This window comes from Trichosurus vulpecula, chromosome 1, assembly GCF_011100635.1.
Source record: "Trichosurus vulpecula isolate mTriVul1 chromosome 1, mTriVul1.pri, whole genome shotgun sequence".
NCBI classification, from domain to species: Eukaryota; Metazoa; Chordata; class Mammalia; order Diprotodontia; family Phalangeridae; genus Trichosurus; species Trichosurus vulpecula.
This window is the reverse complement of record NC_050573.1, coordinates 70,113,050-70,131,547: the sequence shown is the minus strand read 5'-3', so window position 1 is coordinate 70,131,547 and position 18,498 is coordinate 70,113,050. Positions and strand designations below refer to the sequence as shown.

The 18,498-nt window shown below is 48.7% G+C and overlaps 1 protein-coding gene across 1 annotated transcript; it reads left to right on the top strand.

Moving 5' to 3' along the window:
- Positions 1-204: 204 nt before the first annotated feature.
- PLIN5 (perilipin 5) lies at positions 205-18,241 on the top strand. Its single transcript, XM_036759071.1, has 8 exons — positions 205-390; positions 2,578-2,670; positions 2,978-3,173; positions 6,578-6,660; positions 7,531-7,762; positions 10,018-10,217; positions 11,633-11,743; positions 16,599-18,241. The coding sequence occupies exons 2-8, from the start codon at positions 2,596-2,598 to the stop codon at positions 17,136-17,138; spliced, it is 1,437 nt and encodes a 478-aa protein (XP_036614966.1). The 5' UTR covers positions 205-390; positions 2,578-2,595; the 3' UTR covers positions 17,139-18,241.
- Positions 18,242-18,498: the final 257 nt, after the last annotated feature.

Genomic DNA, 18,498 nt, shown 5'->3' with positions numbered 1-18,498 from the left:
AGCTCTCCACACCTTGCTACATTTCTCTGGCGGTCCCAAGGACTAGAGGGAGGGTTAACTGAAGGCTAAGGGCAAGCCCGGCCAGCAGCTGGGAGCGGGGGCATTGGGGAGGGGAAACAACCCCGCCCACACTCCTACCCTCCCGATTGGCCAGGCCATGGGGCTCCACCCTCACCCCTTGCTGTCCTTGGGCTGGGAGGAGGTGGGAGTGGGGAGGGTGTCCCAGGAGAGATTCCCTATAAGGCTGGCAAAGCGCACGAGGCTCTAGGGAGCTGAGTCTGGGGTCCAGCAGGTGTGGGGGCAGCGGAGAAGACGAAGGTGCAGAAGTACCCAACTGACGGCCTGACAGCAGCACTGGAAGTCGGATATCCCTCAGAGGGCGCCGGACAGGTACTAGATCCGACTTGTTCTCTGAGCGAGTCCCGGAGGGGTACCGTTGGGCAAGGCGTACTGTGGCAGTGCCGGGAGAGGAAGGATGGAATCTTAGGGCGCCTTGGGAAGTAGGGGGTGCGGCGAGAGCGCCTGGGCAGAGGGCAGAGGGCGTGGGGAACCTCAGGGGGAGGGTAGACGGTGTGGATGGATGACCCAGCCAACCGGCCCTTGGCCCACTTGGCTGACCCGGGAAATCCAGTTGGGCCCTTCCCAAAGAAGGGCAGACCACTAACCTAGTGCACCCAGCGAAAGGGAAGGGGGGAGGGAAGGCAAAAATCAGAGCCCCAGGGATATTCCCCCCACCCCAAGCCCCTCAAGAGGCCTCTGGGTACACTAGACCTTCCCCACACAGGCCTCCCCACTGTGCCTAGGGGCTGTGTGGTACAGTAGAAAGAGCCCTAGCCTGGGAGTGAGAGAACCCAGAATCCAAATAATATTTTTGATGCTTGCTACCTTTGTGAGCCTCCCTGGGCCTCAGTTTCCTCACTTGTAAAGTGGGGGGGGGGGTGTTGATTCCAAGGTCCCTTCTAGCTCTCAATGGATGGATGATCTTTCTTCCCCTGTTCCCAAGCTCTTCTACCTGCCTTCCATATTCCTTCCCCATTGATCCCCAGCTGATCCCTTATCCCTCTGTCTCCTGGCCTGTCTCTAGCTACCTTTTCCTTGGTCCCCTCACTCTCCCTAGTACCCCCTCTTGGGGCAGCTAGGTGGTACAGTGAATAGAGAGCACTGGCCCTGGAGTCAAGAGGACCTGAGTTCAAATCCAGCCTGTGTGACCTTGGGCAAGTCACTTAACGCTGATTGCCCTCCCCCCCACCAAAAAAGGCTTAGTATCCCTCCTCTACCAGAGTCTAGGATTTGGAGTCAGAGGACCTGGGTTCAAATTATGATTCTGCTACTTTCCAGATGATGACCTTGGGCAAATCACAACCTGTCAGAGCCTTGGTTTTTCATACACAAAATGACAAAGTTGGACTTGATGCTCCCTGAGATTCCTTCCAGCTGTAAATCCTAGATCTAATAAACCCATCTCCCCTTGCCTCTTCCCCTTACCTTGACCTCTCTCCCCACCCTAGACTATCTTATCCAGACTTCCCATCTGCTTTCTTCCTTTTGCCTCTTCCAATGTCCTCTCATTACTGGGATGGGTGGTTTCCTGAGCTAAGGACCAAGGTGTGAGAGAGGTACAGTGCCCGTGGACAGTTGTCCAGCTTGCAGCTTCCAGTTTTCCCTCACCAGGAAGCCACAAACTGCCTCTTGACACTGAGTAGGCCTGATTCTTGGAAGCTCCAAGGCTACTGGATTTCCATTCCATTTCCTGGGGCTCTAAAGGAACTCTGGGCCAATGGTCTCTGAGAAAGACCTTGGAGTACCACTATCCAAGACATCACCCAACATCCCATCCCAACCTGAGGAGACAATAGGATACAATGGAGAGAGCCCTGGACTAGAAGTCAGTACCTCCGAGGTCAAGTCCCAGGCCTGCCTCTGACTGGCTGTCAGACTCTCTGAGCCCCGCTCTCAACCTCTCCCACTCCATTTCATCCCCCGCCTCTCCGTTCCCAACAGAGAACTCATTCCAACCTCCAAGTCAAAACTTAGCATTTTTCCTGCTGGATTCTGTATGTAATCTCTCTCAGTCCAGTAAGAACAGACTAGGGGCTCTCTATCTCTATGAGTTCAGAGCTCTGGGCCAAGTTAGATAACATTTAATAAAAAGCTTCCTCCAAATCCTTTTTTCAAATAAACAGGATCTAAAACTCAATTGACTAGGCCCATGCCTTCCAAAGCATTTTCCTAGCCAGTCTCTCTAGGCAGAGCAAAGATGATTAACCCCATCTTTTTTTTTTAGAGGAGGAGACCAAGGCCCAGAAAGAAGGGGCTTGCCCATTTTCATACACAGTGAGTCAGAGGCAGAGCTAAGACTGGGTCTCATGTCTCTTGATTCCCAGCTGGGACTTCTTCAGGGACGTGACTCCAACTTGACTTTGGAGTTTAAAGTTAAAAGGTCCAGGAATGAGACTGTTCAGTGCATGGCTGCAAAGAGGATGATCTCACTAGTCAACACCAAATTTGATTATCCCACAATGGGGATGATCTCGCCACTTGATGCCAACCCCCTCCACCCTACCTTTTGTCTCCCAGGGTGACATCCTGGCCACCATGTCAAACGAAGAAGAACAGCAACCAGGTCCTGCCCCAGTGGAGGAGAAGGAGCAGCCCCAGGTCCAGGGTGAGGTAAGTGAACCTGGAGTGGGGAGCAGGAAGGAGCTGAGTTGCCATCTCCTCCAGCCAGTCCTCCTTGGCAGGGTGAACTCTAGTTTCCCTATAAAACGAGATAACATTTGTAAAGCACTTAGCACATGCCTAATAAACGGCTTCTTTCTTCCTTCCTCCCTTCTCACTTAGAGCCACCTGCTCTTCTACCAAATAGAGTCTGCCCTGCCTGGGGTGGGGGGCGGTGAGTGAGAACCTCACCTTCAGGATCCAGGGAAGGGTGGTGCTGCAGCTCAGAGCCTCTGACAGTCCTGTCTTCTCCCCTCAGAACCTGGTGACCCGAGTGGCCAGTCTGCCTCTGGTCAGTGCAACCTGTGCCAGGGCATTGGCCGTATACAGCTCTATGAAGGAGAACCACCCATTTCTGAACTCTCTGTGTGGAGTGGCTGAGCGCAGCCTTCAGAGCCTAACCACCAAAGCTGCCCAAGGGGCCCAGCCCATCCTCAGCCTGCTGGAGCCACAGAGTGAGTGTCCCGGGATCAGGGCTCCTCCTGGACACCTTCACTGACCTATCCCACTTTTCTCCAGGGGTCTCTTGAGTCCGACAGCTTCCTTCAGCCCTCTCCTCTCTCTCTCTCCCACTGATCCTGAGGGTGCCAGCTTTCTATGCCTGAGCATTGGCTACTCAGGACCCCAAGAATAAGGTCTGTTTCCTTCCTCCTACTCTCCCTCATTCTCCTCCTTTCCTCCTCTCCTCTCTCTCCTACTCTCTCTCCCTCTTTCTCCCTTTCCCTCTCCCCCACTCTCCCCTCTTTCCCCCCTCTCCTACTCTCCCTCACTCTCCCCCTTTTCCTTATCTCCTCCCTCTCCTACTCTCCTCCACTCTCCCCCTTTCCTCTTCTCCTCCCTCTCCTACTCTTCTTTCCCCCTCCTCCCTCTCCTGCTCTCTCCCCCTCTTCTTCTCTTTCCCTCTCCCCTTCTCTCCTCCTTTCTGCCCCTTCCTTCCTGCCCTCATCTCCCCCTCACCATGCACACACAGACACCTGCTAGCCTGCTCCTTCCACACTTGTGTGCACCACTCAGACTCTGCCCACCTCTCTGGCACATACAGATGCCTGCCTCCTTTCTTTCTGCTCAGACCTCAGACCTGGCCACCATAATGCATTCCCCTGAGCTGCCCCTGCACAGTCCATTCCCCTGCTTACTGGCCTGGGAGACAGGGCCCTCCTGCCCATCCAGGCATGAATATCCCCCCTCCCATCCTGTGGGAGGCAGCTGGGACCAAGAGCAGGTTGGGGGTGGGGGACCCCAAGATGAGGTGAGAAGGAGAGACTCAATAGGGAAGAGATTTTAGGGGGGAATAAAGTCATTCTACAAGACTGGGTACCCTTGTGGGGCCCTGTCAGGCAGCTAGCTGGCTACTGTTCACACGTGACCTTCAACCTAGTTTGAAAAGTAGACATCACCTTGGCATTTGTAGTGACCTTCAGAGTTGGGCCAGGTGGGAGGGGAGGCTGTGAGGGTCCGTCCTCAACTGCAGCTCAGAGCGCCCCCTGGAGCATCTCCTTCTGAAGTCTAACTGGCTCCCATAGTACCTCCTGCCCAGGCTTCACCAGCCCAGAAAGTCCCAACACCTCAGCTCACCCCCTTCCCTAGAGGGACTGTGCATCTCTGTCTTTCAGACTCTGTGTATCTCTCGGAGTCTCTGTACATCTGTCTCTGTCTCTTTTTTTAAACTATGAATCTGTCTCCGTGTCAATTCAAACTTGACAAACATATAAGTACTTACTCTGTGTCAGATTCTTCTTCTCCTGCCTTTTTCCTTAGTCCCTCTGTCTTCAGTCTGCCCCAGCCTCAATTCTCCCAGAGATACAAAGATGAAAAATGCCACAATCCCTAACTGCCAGGAACTTACTGATGGATATGACACATGAAAATAAGCACTACACAAATGATAAGGGCATGGGAAAGACCCAGACCAAGTGTGCTAAGAATATTTTTGAGGCAAAGAATGCTATTAGCTGGAGCATTCAGAAGAAAAGCTTCACAGAGAAGGAGGAGGCAAATGATCCTAGGAAGAACAGGATTGCAGCAGGCAGAAATGAAGAAGCCCTGGGGCCACCATCTGTGTAAATGGATATTGGAAGGTCATGGATGCCAGGCTGAGGGAGGAGAAAGTAGTGGGGCATGGATTGTGGAAGGCCTTGAAAGCCAGATTCTGAAAGGTCTTGAATGCCAGGCTGGAGAAGGAACTTGGACTTGGGCAATAGGGCGACACAAAAGATTTTTTGAGTAGGAGAATGACATACATGGTCAATTTGTGAATTAGAAAGGTAATTTTGAGACCAGGTAGGTCTACTGTGTCCAATCATACCTCTTTTGGGGCAGTTCACCCTAGAACTAATTCAAAAGTTGTCATTTCATTGTATCTGTGAATTATTGGTGATCCTTTCACTGCTCAAATATCAATTTCATGGTGCAGTGGGGAAAAAAAACCCAAACATTTATTAAGCACCTACTAAGTACCAGTCACCATGCTAAGTACTTTGCCAATACTATCTCCTCACAGCGACCTTGAGAGGTGGGTGCTATTATCATCCCCATTTTACATTTGAGGAAACTGAGGCAAACCCAGGTTATTAAATGATTTGTCCAGAGTCACATAGCTAATTAGTGCCTGAGGCCGGATTTCAAGTCAGGTCTTCCCAACTCAAGGGGCTCTCTCCACTGCATCACCAGGTGCCTGAATGCTGGATCTGGATTCAAAGAGCTAAGTTCAAAATCCCAGGTCTAATCACCTGTGTGACCTTAGCAAATTCCTTCCCTCTCTGGGCTCGTTCCCTCCTCATTTATAGAAGAAAAAAAAGGGTTGGGCTGGATGATCTCTTAAGGTTCTTTCCAGCACTAAAGTCTGGATTCTATGAAACAATTCCCCTAAACAGGTCAAACTCACCAGGAGATTGTGTAACAGACGTGTTATCAATTTGTCCAGTCTTGCTACGACTTCTTTTGTAGCTCATTTCATTTGTAGAGCCCAAGCTCAGGAAGCTGAAGCAGAGAAGAAAAGTGGGTCGATGTCATTACGAGAAGAGTCAGTGATTCAGCTGGTGCTCAGACATCCTTAGAATTTACTTCCTCTTGGTCTGTCTGTCTGCTTCTACTTCTCTTTCTCCAATTCTGAGCCTACATCTCAGTTTCTCAGTGTGTGCAAGGAAAGCGTCTGTCTCTTTGTCTCTTCTCTTTCTGACTCTTTAAACACAGTTGTGCCTAGCCTTCTTTGTCCCTGGAGACAAGTGACAAGACACATGCCTTGCAATCAGCTTTCTTTTCTTTTTTTTTCTTTTCTTTTTCTTCTTTGAGACTAGGCTTCCCTTTTTCACCAAGTATAGAAATAATGCAGTGGCCATTCACATGCTCCAGCCCACTACTGATCCTCTCCAAGCTTTGACCAGCTCCATTTCTGAACTGGCCTGGTTTGCCCTTCCTGACGTGGGCTGGAAGTTCCCACTTATCGGCCAGCCTCAGCCTCCCCAATGATAGGGATTACAGGTGTATACAGTAACCACCACCACTCCCCACTCCCACCCCAATCAACCCTTTAAAGATCACTTCCATTGCAAAGGAGGGGGAGAAGACTACCCCCTTGTGGACAAAAAAGAGATCTTGGGCTCCAGGACACAAGGGGCAGTGGGGGAGCAGGGTGGGTTAGAGAGGATGTTGTTACCTGATAACTGCTGATTTTAACCAATTGTTTTGTTTTTTTTTAACCAGATGCTAAGCTCAATTGTTTCTAACTGCCAAAGGAGTACAAGCGTTGTCCTCTAAATTCCTCTAAAAGCTACAGGTCCCCTGCCCTCACTCCAGCTCTATGGATGGGCTTGGCTCAGTATATGTCTCCCCCTGAGTGCATGTGTCTGTGTCTCTCCAGTTACTTCAGTGAACAAATATGCGTGCAAGGGCCTGGACAAGCTGGAGGAGAAGTTGCCCCTCCTCCGGCAGCCATCTCAGGAGGTATGCTGGGCCAAGTAGGGAGGTGTAGTACCACATAGAGAAGGTGGGACACAAGAGGGGACGTGGTTTGAAGACAGGATGGGGGGAGCTCCCATGGTGATGGGACAGGGAATTAGGAGTCCTTGTGCTGAGGAGAGCCTGAGACTAAACTCCATTCTGTGGCATGCTTGGGGGCTGGGCTTCAGAGAAGTGCCACTTTTACCAACTGAAAACAAACACAAATTAATTTTGCTAATATGCATAAGGGGGAAAGGTGGAAGAGTCACTTCTCCCATTCAGGAGATGGGGAAGAGAAGGTAAGTGATTTCTCTGAGGTCCCATAGCACACAAGAGCTAGAAAGGAAATGGGAGTCTTGACCTGAAACTTTTGGATCTGATGCAGGAATGAGAAGACCCCAGAGGTTTGAGGAGTGGTAAGGGTGGGTAATGAATTGCCAGGACTTATAAGGAAGAAGCTCAGGAAACCTAACTCACAGCCCAGAATTCCACAGTAGAGGTATCAAGGCAGAGGGCAGAAAGCCCCCTGGATTTTGAATCAGATCTGGATTCAGACCCAGGTTCTTCTGATTTTGGCAAGCCACTGGACTTCCCTGACTCTTCTTCATCTTCGGATTATGCTAATTGACCTTAAAGTCCCTTAGACCTCTAAATCCTGTGACCTTGGAGACCTTGGAATTGAAGAAAGAGGGAAGGGGTTATGGGCTGGTAGGGGCTGGCAGGGGCTAGCAGAGAAGGAATCTTGATTTCTAGCCAAAAATCCAGAGAAGGGAGTCAAATACCCTATAGGTCCAGGGATAGTGGGGAGAAGGAGAGAATCTGAGTTACCAGGGTATGGCAGGATCTCAAGCTTGGCACCGCTCCCCTCACAAGGTTGTGACATCGGCCAAGGACGCAGTAACCAGCAGTGTAACAAGAGTGGTGGGCCTGGCCCAGAAAGGTCGGCGATGGAGTACCGATTTGACTCGTTCGGTTGTAACCAGTGGGGTAGACACAGTAATGGGCACCCGAATGGGACAGATGGTGACCAATGGTGTGGATGCCATGCTGGGCAAGTCTGAAGAACTAATGGATCACTTCCTACCCATGACTGACGAGGAACTTGGTGAGATCCCAGCCCTGGGCTAAATATCCCTTCCACCCCACCCCTCAGTATATGACCCTGAAATGGTTAGGCAGAGACAATAATAATGATGACAGTGATCTGGGATGGATCCAGCACTGTCCAATACTAGGCAGGTCACTTCCTCTGACCTCTCAATGCCTCTGTTTCCCCATCTATAAAATCAGAATAATACTATTTATACTCCCTCACCACAGGGTGCTCATGAGGAAAGTCGGCTTTAGGGTGCCATATAAATGCAAGCTTGCATCATCACTTGGCCCACATTATCTCATTTGCTCCTCATGGCAACGCTATGAGGTAGGTAGCACAGTCATCTTTCTCCTCATTTTACAGAGAAGGAACCTGAAGCAGAGAGCTAGAATGATTCCCTCAGGGTCACACAGCTAGTAATTATTGGAGCCAGGACATGAACCTTGGTCTCCCAACATTACATTCAGTGCTCTTTCCTGAACTCATAAGATCTTCAAATCACTGAATCATAGCACTATGAAAACTTGGAGCATAGGGTATTAGAATATGCTGTCAAAGCCAGAAGGGTCCTTAAGGACTTAAGTGACTTCCCCAAGGTCACACAACTGGTCCTTGGTTCATAACAAAGGACTCAACCATGTTCCATAAATAGTCAGAGCTCTGGCCCCTCAAGTGATAGAATGAGGTCAGGGCCAGATGGGTAACCTACACGTGCGTGAGATGGCATAGGAAGTTTCCATTTCCTCTTTCTCCTCAGTAACCCAAGGGATCTCCATCAATGATAGGATCCCAGATCCAGAGCTAGAAGGGACCTCAAAGGCCATCTAGTCCAATCTCCACATTTTACAGATAAGGAAACTGGCCCCAGGTATATTAAATAGTTTACCAAATGTTGAATAAGCAGTAAGCATCAGAGGCAAGAGGTGAATCCAGGTCCCCTCACTCAAGAGAGAAATATTATGAAGTCCAGTGGAAAAGCCTAGAAATGAAGCTAGAAATGGGGCTAGAACCCAACATTCTAATCCCAGCTGTGACACTGACCTATTGCATGATCCTGGGCAAGTCATTTCTCTCTGGGCCTCAGTTTCCTCATCTGTAAAATGGGCTTGAGGGAAGTAAGAGAAGAAGAACAAGATTGTAAGAGTCTGAGAAGAGATGGAAATATAGTTCGGAGGAAAGAATCTGAGCTGGGAGGAGGCAGGAAACTTAGATTCTAGTCCAGGCTCTAACTTGATGGGTGACTTTAGACAAGCCCCTTCTTCTGTCTTTACCTGAGTTTCTTTTTTGAGATGGGAAAATAATCTCTGCCTAAATTCCCTCCCAGCAGTGATGTGAAGACTAATTGAGGGGGTAAACAAGACAGCCTTTCAGAATCACAGGCCTCTCCAATCTCAGAGTCTGGGACTCAGATTTTTTTAAACTGTGAAGCAATTTACAAAAGGAAGGATAAAACATACACACACACACACACACACACACACACACACACACAAAGTGATAGCAGCATGAGCAAAGGCTTGGAGGTAGGAATAAGCAGGTTGTCCCTGGAGAAACTAGTGAGGAACTCAGCTTGTCTGAAGTAGATTTATACTGGAATTTGGGGGTGACCATGGGAGCATAAGAGCTAGGGTTAGACATATGGTACAAGTGGAAGGATCAGTGGATTAAGAGATAGAGGACATGGGTTCACCCCAGCTCTCTCATTGCCTAGCTGTGTGACTCTGGGAAAGTCACTGTTCTTTTTGGACCTCAGTTTCCCCATATATAAAACAAGAGGTTTGGACTAAACCAGAGATGTCAAACACAAAGCCCAGGGCCAGCATTGATGCTGCAACACTCCCTAGTACAACCAAATCAGATCAAAATATGATTGGGAAATATTTAACAAAATAAATCAAATACACTAGAACATAGACAACATGAATGTGTTGTGGCTTTCTATGGCTATCTGTGGCCTACAGGTATCTTACGTTCAGTTTAGTGGCCCCTGTTTCCACCACTTCAGATTGACTCCATTGGCCTAGGTGACTCCACTGGCCTAGATGACCCCACTGGCCTGGGTGATCACTGAAGACCCTTTCCAGTAGCTCTAAGCTCTAAACTATCATTTCTCCAACCTCATCTATGCCACCTTCTCCCTCCCCCATGCGCAGTCAACTCCCATGGTTTCCAAGGAGGTTTAGGATTGGGAACTGGAAAGGAGTGTTGGCTATAGTGCCCATCCTGGAGCAGGCATCCCTAAACCACACTTTTCTGGGCCACAGATGAGCTGGCTGCTGCAGCAGCTGAAGATGGGGCCTTGGCCCCAGGGGCGGATCAGAGTCAGAAAAGCTACTTTGTTCGGCTGGGATCACTGTCATCTCAACTCCAGCAGCGGGTATACCAGCACTCACTGGGAAGACTCCGCCAGAAAAAGCACCAGGCCCAGGAATCTTTCACCCAGCTACACGATGCTCTGGAGATGGTAAGACTCCCCTCTCCTCGTGATACCTGGCCCACCAAAGCTGCTCACCCCTACACAATGAGAGCAGCAGCAAAATTGAAACATTTGCCCCATGTCATGTCCCTAGGGCCTCCTGCTCTCTCCTCCCATATAGTTAACCTCTCTCTGGACCTTAATTTACCCATCTGTAAAATGGTTAAGCTAGATGATTTCTAAGGGTCCTTCCAGCTCTTGTTCCTATGATCTTTCTCAAACCTGCTCTCAGAAAGGTCTCTGAGCTCCTTGTCATCCACCCCCCACCAGTCAGTCAATAAACATTTATTAAGCACCTACTATATACCAGCCACCATGTTAAGTAAGCACTGGAGATACAAAAAAAGGCAAGACAGTCCCTGCCCTCAAGAAGCTCACAATCTAATGGAGTAAATGTCACTTTTAGGGTCCCTCTAGGGTCCCTGAGCTCTGATGAGGAAGTGTTTAGGTCTGCTTAAATAGAAATGCCAGGCCTGAGGAAGAGACTGGGGAGATGAGGAAGCATTTCCTGACCCCCTGCCTTACTCTAAGTATAAATCTATGCCTGTATCTGCCTCCTTTTTTCTCTAGATTGGTATTCAATGTTCCCTGGCCCCTAAGTTTTCATCTCCTGTTCCCAAGCTACTTTTCATCTATCACATTCACATTAACCAGACCTGGCTCATAATCACCTCTGAATTTTTGCTCACATCATCGCCTGGCCTGCAATGCCCTCCCCACCCCCCACTCCCCAGCCTTACATTTATTCTTCAAACCCTAGCCCTCCTTCAGGCTCCCTAGAGGCTGGCCCCATGCTCAGCCAGGATGGGGGGTGGAGAGCTGGGGGAGGAATTAGAACTTTAGTCCAGTTTGGTGGAAGTGTAGTGTGTATCATGGAGAATACTGATAAATAAGACTGACCAGCCACATTGTGGAGGGCTTTGAATGCCAGATTAAGGAAGAGAAACACTCCCAGAGCCTTGTCCTCAGGGAGTTTAGGGGAAGCAGAAAGAAGAGACTGGGTCCCTGCCCTCAGGGGCTGGGAATGGCAGATAGGAACCTGAAATTTCCAGATAACACTTTGGAGGTATTTGGGGGACTGTTCTTCCATTTTCCGCCCATACCCCAGCACACACTACCAACTATACCAGGATGAGCACAGTAACACACTTAGCCAAATGTGATCCACTTAGCTCAAGTAGGCAACACAGGCCTGAGTACTCAGCCTCTGAGAGCCAGGAAGAGATTCATTCCTTCTGGTAAGAGTTCTCACAGGAGGTTTCCCGGTGGTAGAGCTAGAACGAGGCCCCTCCCTGGGGCACAACAACCCCCAGCACCCACCTTTTGCTCCTTGACCCCCAGATGTGGGGCTGTAGTCCTAGCTCTGACTCTCCTTCCCTCTCACCGTCTCTCCCTTGAAATAGATTCACCATATGAAGCATGGCTCCAATCACAACTTCCAGGGTGGGCAAGGAAGGCTTCAACAGCTGTGGCAAGACTGGAGTCTTCAGGATAAGGAATGCCACCAGAGCCAGGTAATGGGGTTCAGGAGCCCTATCCAGGCTGTGACCACTCCCAGGATACCTGCCTGGAAGCGAGAGTGAGATAGGAAGATTCCTAGCCTAACTGGGATGATTTTCCCTACCTAAGACAGCTAGGTGGCAGTAGAATATTGGACTTGGAGTCAAGAAGTCCTGCGTTCAAATGACCTCAGAGACTTACTAGCTGTGTGACCCTGGGCAAGTCACATAACTGCTCTGTGCCTCAGTTTTCTCATCTGTAAAATGAGCTGGAAAAGGAAATGGCAAACCACTCCAGTATTTTTGCCAAGAAAACCCCAAATGGGGTCAAGAGGAGTCGGACATAATTTAAATGACTGAATAACAACAAGAGGAGAATTAACCTGGGGAGAATGCCACATCCAAATAAGGCAGCCAGGGGTAGCTGACGACCACAACTTAGAGGCAGAGGGTCTGAGGTAGGCTCCTAAATTGGCACTGTGACTTGGAACAAGTCTCTCAAATTCCCTGGGCCTGTTTCCTTAATTATCAAATGAAGGGGTTAGACTGGAGTTCCTTTTCTGCTCTAAATCTTAGGATCTTAAGACTCCTGATCCTGACATTTATTAAACTGCAATCTGCATGAGGTCAGGGACTGTCTTCTTTAATTTGACATCTTCTCTGCCTATGAGATGTCCAAAAAGCAGTTGGTGATGTAAGACTCAGGTGATATGGCTCAGGAGAGAGGCTGGAGCTGAGTTTACAGGTCTGGGGATCATTAGTATACAAAGGATCGCTGAATTCCCCAAAACCAATGAGATTACTGAGATAGCAAAGAGGGAAAAAAGACCAGGAAGGAGAAGAACCAGCAAAGGAAACTGAGGAAGATTTGGCTGAGTAGATAAGAGAACCGAGAGAGAGAGAGAGAGAGAGAGAGAGAGAGAGAGAGAGAGAGAGAGAGAGAGAGAGAGGGAGAGAGAGAGGGAGAGGGAGAGGGAGACAGAGGGAGAGGGAGAGAGAGAGAGAGAACAGTGTCATGAAACCTGGAGAGGAGGGCATATCCAGGAGGAAATCGTGATCAACAGGGGAAAATGCTACAGGGGTGTCAAGAACACCGTTTGATTTGGCAGTGAAGATCTTGGTAAATTTGGAGAGAGCCATTTCTGTTGAATGATGAGATCAGAAGCCAGAATGAAGAGGGTTTAGACAGAGAAGAGAGGAAGTGGGAGTACCTCATGTCGATGGCTTTATCAAGGAGTTTACTCAGGTTGAAAAGGAAAAAAGGTACAGGATGATAAGTTAGCAGGGATGATAAGATCAAGTGAGAATTTTTAAGGATGAGGGAGATGTGGAAGTGTTTGTAGATAGCTGGGAAGCAGCCAGTCCATTGGGAGAGGTGAAGATAAGAGAGTGAGGAGTGACCAGGAGTCATAGAAGCTACATTGTGGTAAACCCCATCATGCCCAGAAGAATCAGCCATGGACCCACCCCAAGGAATGGACTTTCTCCTTTAAGAAAAAGGATGGGAATGGAATTTCCCATATCACAACTTCAGGCCTGGCAGTGGGATAGTCTTATGCTCTTTCTGTTGGGAATACAGGTCAGTGGAGTTCTATTCAGCAAGTATTTATCAAGTGGATAAAAAAATGATCCGATCCCCTGCCTTCAAGGAGCTCACAGTAGGGAGGCTAAGATGTGTACACAAAGACATGTGACAAAAGGCAGAATGTGAGAGGGGTAGAGGGAAGGTCCAGACACAATGCCATGAGTAATGAGTTAAGGAAGGAGGCTTGTTCAAGGCATAGGAACAGAGATATATATATATATATATATATATATATATATATATATATATATCTTAGGAATTTTATATAAGGATGAAATCAAGCCCAGGGCAAGCAGCTGAGCAGAGGTGAATGGGTCATAGCTGGGGGTGCAGAGCAGATTGGGACTGAAAGAAACATAGGTGCTGGGGAGACCCCCTCAGTGGGGGCTCAGGGAAAAGCCTTGACCAGCATGGCATCTGGTGGTTTTCTATTCTAATTAGTGAGTCTTGCTAACCAGGTGCCAAGCTCTGTTTCTGTACAGAGGAAAAATCCAGTGCCCCTAAATTTGGCAAAGCCCCAGGCACCAATCCTTAGTTATAGCCTGTAAGAATGCATGGAGGCAGAAGGCAGCAGATGGAATTCAAAGAACAGCTCTTTAGTCCAGTTTCGTTGGAACATTGAGTGTGTGAAAGGGAGGAAGGAGAAATATGGCTAGAAAATCAAGTTACAGCCAGATTAGGAAGGGCCTTATACATCAAGTTAAGTCTATCTTATCTTCTGGGCAGAAGGGAGCCATTGAAGGATTTTGAGCCAGAGAGTGACTGGCTAAGACCTTTGCTTTAGGAAAATGAATGGGGTCCGTGGAGGGCAGGTTGGCAAGGACAAAATTAGATGCAGGGAAACTGTTACCACAGTCCGGGTGAGGAAGATGAGGCTCTAAACTAGGGAATAATGAAGAGGGAGCAGATTTGAGAGGCCATTTACTCCAACTACTTTATTTTATATGCAAGGATGGAGATACAAGCAACTTTCCTGAAATTATACAGCTAGTATGTAACACTAGACCTGGTGTCAGGAGAGACTTTGTTTCAAATCCTCTTGAATCATTTATTAACTTCACGAAAATGAACAAATCATGTCATCTCCCCGAGCCTCCATTTCCTAATCTATAAACTGGTGATGATACCAATGGTTGTTGTTCAGTCGTATCTGACTCTCTATAACCCCATTTGGGGTTTACCTAGTAAAAATACTAGAGCAGTTTGCCATTTCCTTCTTCAGCTCATTTTTTACAGATGAGGAAACTGAGGCAAACAGGGTTAAATGACTTGCCCAGGGTCACACAGCTAGTAAATGTCTGAGGCAGTATTTGAACTCAGGAAGATGAGTCTTCCTGACTCCAGGCCTGGTGCCTTTACCTATCTACTTCACCACCTCACTGCCCATAATACCAATAGTATCTGATTCTATCTCAAAAGGTTATTCTAAGGATAAATGAGTTGCATTTGTAAAGTGCAATATACAGTTAGTTATTTAATAATATTTGGAAATGCAGAGATCAGAGCCTTGGGACGAGGTCAAAGTTAGAGCTATAGATCTGGAAACAATTCTCATAGAAGTATTTTATAATTTAAACCATAGAATGAGAAAGAGAAGAGGCCTGAGACAGAGCTTTGTGGGATGCCCATACTCTGGGGGTGGGAGGAGAGCCAGGACCTCTCAGTAACTGATCGTCCTCATCAACACTGAACGAATGAATGAATGAATGAAGCCTTTATTAAGCACTTACTGTATGCAGAGCACTTCGCTAAGTGCCAGAGATGCAAATGGAAAAGTCAGAGAGTCTCTGCTCTCATGAAATTCACACTCTAATGGGGGAGACAACACTTTGGGGAGTTTTCAGCATTGTCAAATGGAAAGGTCCCATGGTCCTTAGAGTACAGATGCAAATCAGATGGGAATTCTTCCCTTTTAACGTCATGGCCACCTGATCCATTTGCCTTTCTATCAAGGAAACAGGATGGTGGATTGGTCCAGAGAGGGTTTCCAATAGAAAAAAAAAATGAAGGTGGATGACTTCACCATAAGTACAGCTCTTTCCAAATACTGAGTGGGACGGGCTTGGAAGTGACATGGGCAGGGGACAAAAGAGGAAATCTAATGAGTAAATGGGAAGTCCCACCCTCATCAGTACAAGTCTAGGATGGGGAGGAAGTGTGGCTAAAGAGCAATTTAAGTAAGAGATCTGGGCACCTGAGCATACTGCCTGCTCCCCATCAGTCTACAATGTGGGCTACAGCCAGCATAGTGGCTATCGTGGTCTGTGGCTGTACTGGGGCAGAAGTGTCCAGAATAGGAGATATCCTCTCCCCTACGCAAATGTAACCTGAAGAGCTGTGTTCCATGATGGGCACTGCACTGTAAGAACCACATTGAAAAGCTAAAGCATATCCAGGAAGCTACTCAGACAGGCAGCTATGTACTGCATAGGGTGGAACACTGCCTGAGGGTGGCCAGCAATACTCCCCAGAGCAGCCTGAACCAGATTAAAATGGAATTGGGAAATATTTAACAAATTAAAATAGTAAATAATATATTTAACAAAATAAAAATAAAAACATAGGTAACACTACAGTTTAAAATTAGTCAATAGGCAGCCAATAGGGATCCTTTATGTATGGATTAGTGGCTATTTTTATTTGGGACTGATACCACTGGAGTTAATGGACTTGGAATCAGGAAGACCCAAGTTCAAATCCTTCCTCGGATATTTACTAGCTGTGTGACCCTGGGCAAGTCACTTAACCTGTGTCAGCCTCAGTTTCCTCATTTGTAAAATAGGGATAATAACAGCACTTCCTCCTGCCCCGGCAGGTGTGAGGATCAATTATGTATAAAGTGCTTTTTCCAAACTTTCAGGTGCTGCACAAATAGCTGAAGCTGGAGACTAGGCCCTAATAAGGGCTTGTTGAAACAACAGGGAATGTTCAGCCTGGGGAAGGGAATATGAGGGGGAAGAGGAGGGAGGAAACAGCGCCGCACCCGATATCATGTGGAAGGGGGATAAAAGTGCTAATTAGGAATGACGTGGGGGGTGACAGCAAATGCTGAGAGGCAGATTTCCGATCAATCAAAGGAAAGATGTTTTCACAGTGAGAACTGACCCACAGTGGAATGAGCTGCCTCAGGAAGATGATGTTTCCCATCACTAGACATCTTTAAGCAGGCTGGACAATGACATGTCTAAGAGGAGGAAGTGTATACTCCTAGTCGCATATATTTTGGACTAATTCCATCCTGGGACTTTTTGCGATGCCTAGCCAAGTTCTTGCTTCTTTCTCCAGGTGGAATCGCAGACTCTGGACCTGTCCCGAGACCTAACTCAGGAGCTACAAGTCACATGTGAGACACTGGCTGCTAGTGTGCAGGGGCTGCCCCTGGCCGTCCAGGCAAAGGTGCTAGAGGTCCAGCAGAGTGTGGAGGAGCTGCATCAGGCCTTCTCTGCTGCACGTTCCTTCCATGATCTGCCACCGGCAGTTCTGGCAAAGGGCCGGGGCCACATGGCACAGGCCCACACGACCGTGGATGAGCTCCTGGATTTTGTCTTACAAAGTATCCCCCTGCCCTGGCTGGTGGGGCCCTTCTCACCCTTAATAGTGGAGCGGCCCTGTACCCCACAGGAACTGATAGACCAGGTCGATGAGGTGGTAGTAGGCAAGAGGCCCCCCTTGCTGGAGGACCGCTGGGCCCATATGGATTGGGTGGCCCAACAGGAGGCATGGCAAGCTGCTCAGGAGGCTGCTGCAGTGGAGGAAGTTGAACCACCCATGGTCCCCAGTCAGGAGGTCACGAAGGCCACAATAATGCCTGAGCTAGACTTCTAAGTAATCTTCCCCTCTTGACCAATGAACAAATATCAGCTGCTGGGTTTTAAAAGGGCAGGTTTAGGGCCAGGCATCCCCCTCTCCTCAGCCCTGGCTGTCTCCTAAGGGCCTCCCCCAGGGGACAGGGGTTCTGAAGACCTGTTTTTGCCACCAGAACCTGATTGCTTGGGCCTCTCTTTGAGCTAGGAAAGGAAGGAAGTACTTGGGATGCTGTAAATAGGGAGAACCAATCTGAGCTTAAGGTTGGATAGAGGGGATGCCCAGAGAAGAGTGGAGGCTGAATATATAAACCTGAGATTGATCTGCAGATAGGTGAAAATGGAAGCCAAGAGCTTCCAATCAAGTTGCCTGGGGAGGGAAAGTCAAGTGAGGAAGGCTGAGGACACAACCCTGGGGAAGAGGAGGGAGGAAGCATCCATACCCCATGAATCAGAAATGTCTTTTCTTCCTCAGCGGGGAGAGTTCAGGTGCTCTTTCTAAGGTGAGGAAAAGCCAGTCTCTGCAGCTATTGGTCAGTGATTTAAAGTTCATTTTTCTAGACTGTGGGGTAAATGGGAGGGAGGGAGAGAGGAAGGGAGGGAGGGAGGGAGGAAGGAAGGAAGGGAGGGAGGGAGGGAGGAAGGAAGGGAGGGAGGGAGGAAGGAAGGGAGGAAGGAAGGAAGGAAAAAGCCTAGATTTGGAGCTGAAAGGAAGGGAAGAAGGGATGAGGAGAGGGAGGGACATAGTTCCTGTCCCACCCCGAAAAGCTACTGATTTGAGGCAGGGGGTGTGAGGAGATGGTTTCCAGGAGCCAGTCTCTATTGCTGCCTTGACTCCACTCAGTAGGTAGTGATGTAGCCTCTGCCCTCAGGAGGGCCCAGCAGCTTTGGAAATAATGCATCTTCCACTGCCCAAGACTTCAGACTAAGTTAGCCTTACAGGGGCCTTCCCTTCCCCATCTTCTAACCTTCACCTGAGTTTGAGGCACTAAAAACAGGCTGACCCAGGCCCATCCCAAGATGGGAGTGGGTGGGGGACACACTGGGAGGGAGTGCAATAACTGTGTGTGGTTGGCTTTGTGGGCTGCCTCTGAATAAAGTTGGTTTTATTCTGGTTAAAGGCCAGTTTGGGTCTCTGACTCCTCAGCCTTCTCATCTAGGACCAGCACACTGGAGTAACCTCAAGGAGGTGGGGAGGTCATCAAGGTACTGGTAGTCAGGAGAGCCTGCTTGAGAGGGGTGGAGGGCTCAGAGAGGGGCAGAGGAAGGAAAAAGGGCATGGAAAGAGCCCAGCCCCCATGGGTTGTGGCCCAGTGGAGGGAAACATAGCTCTGTTCTAACCCCGTCCCATATATATCCTTCCCACCCGAAAACACAGGATT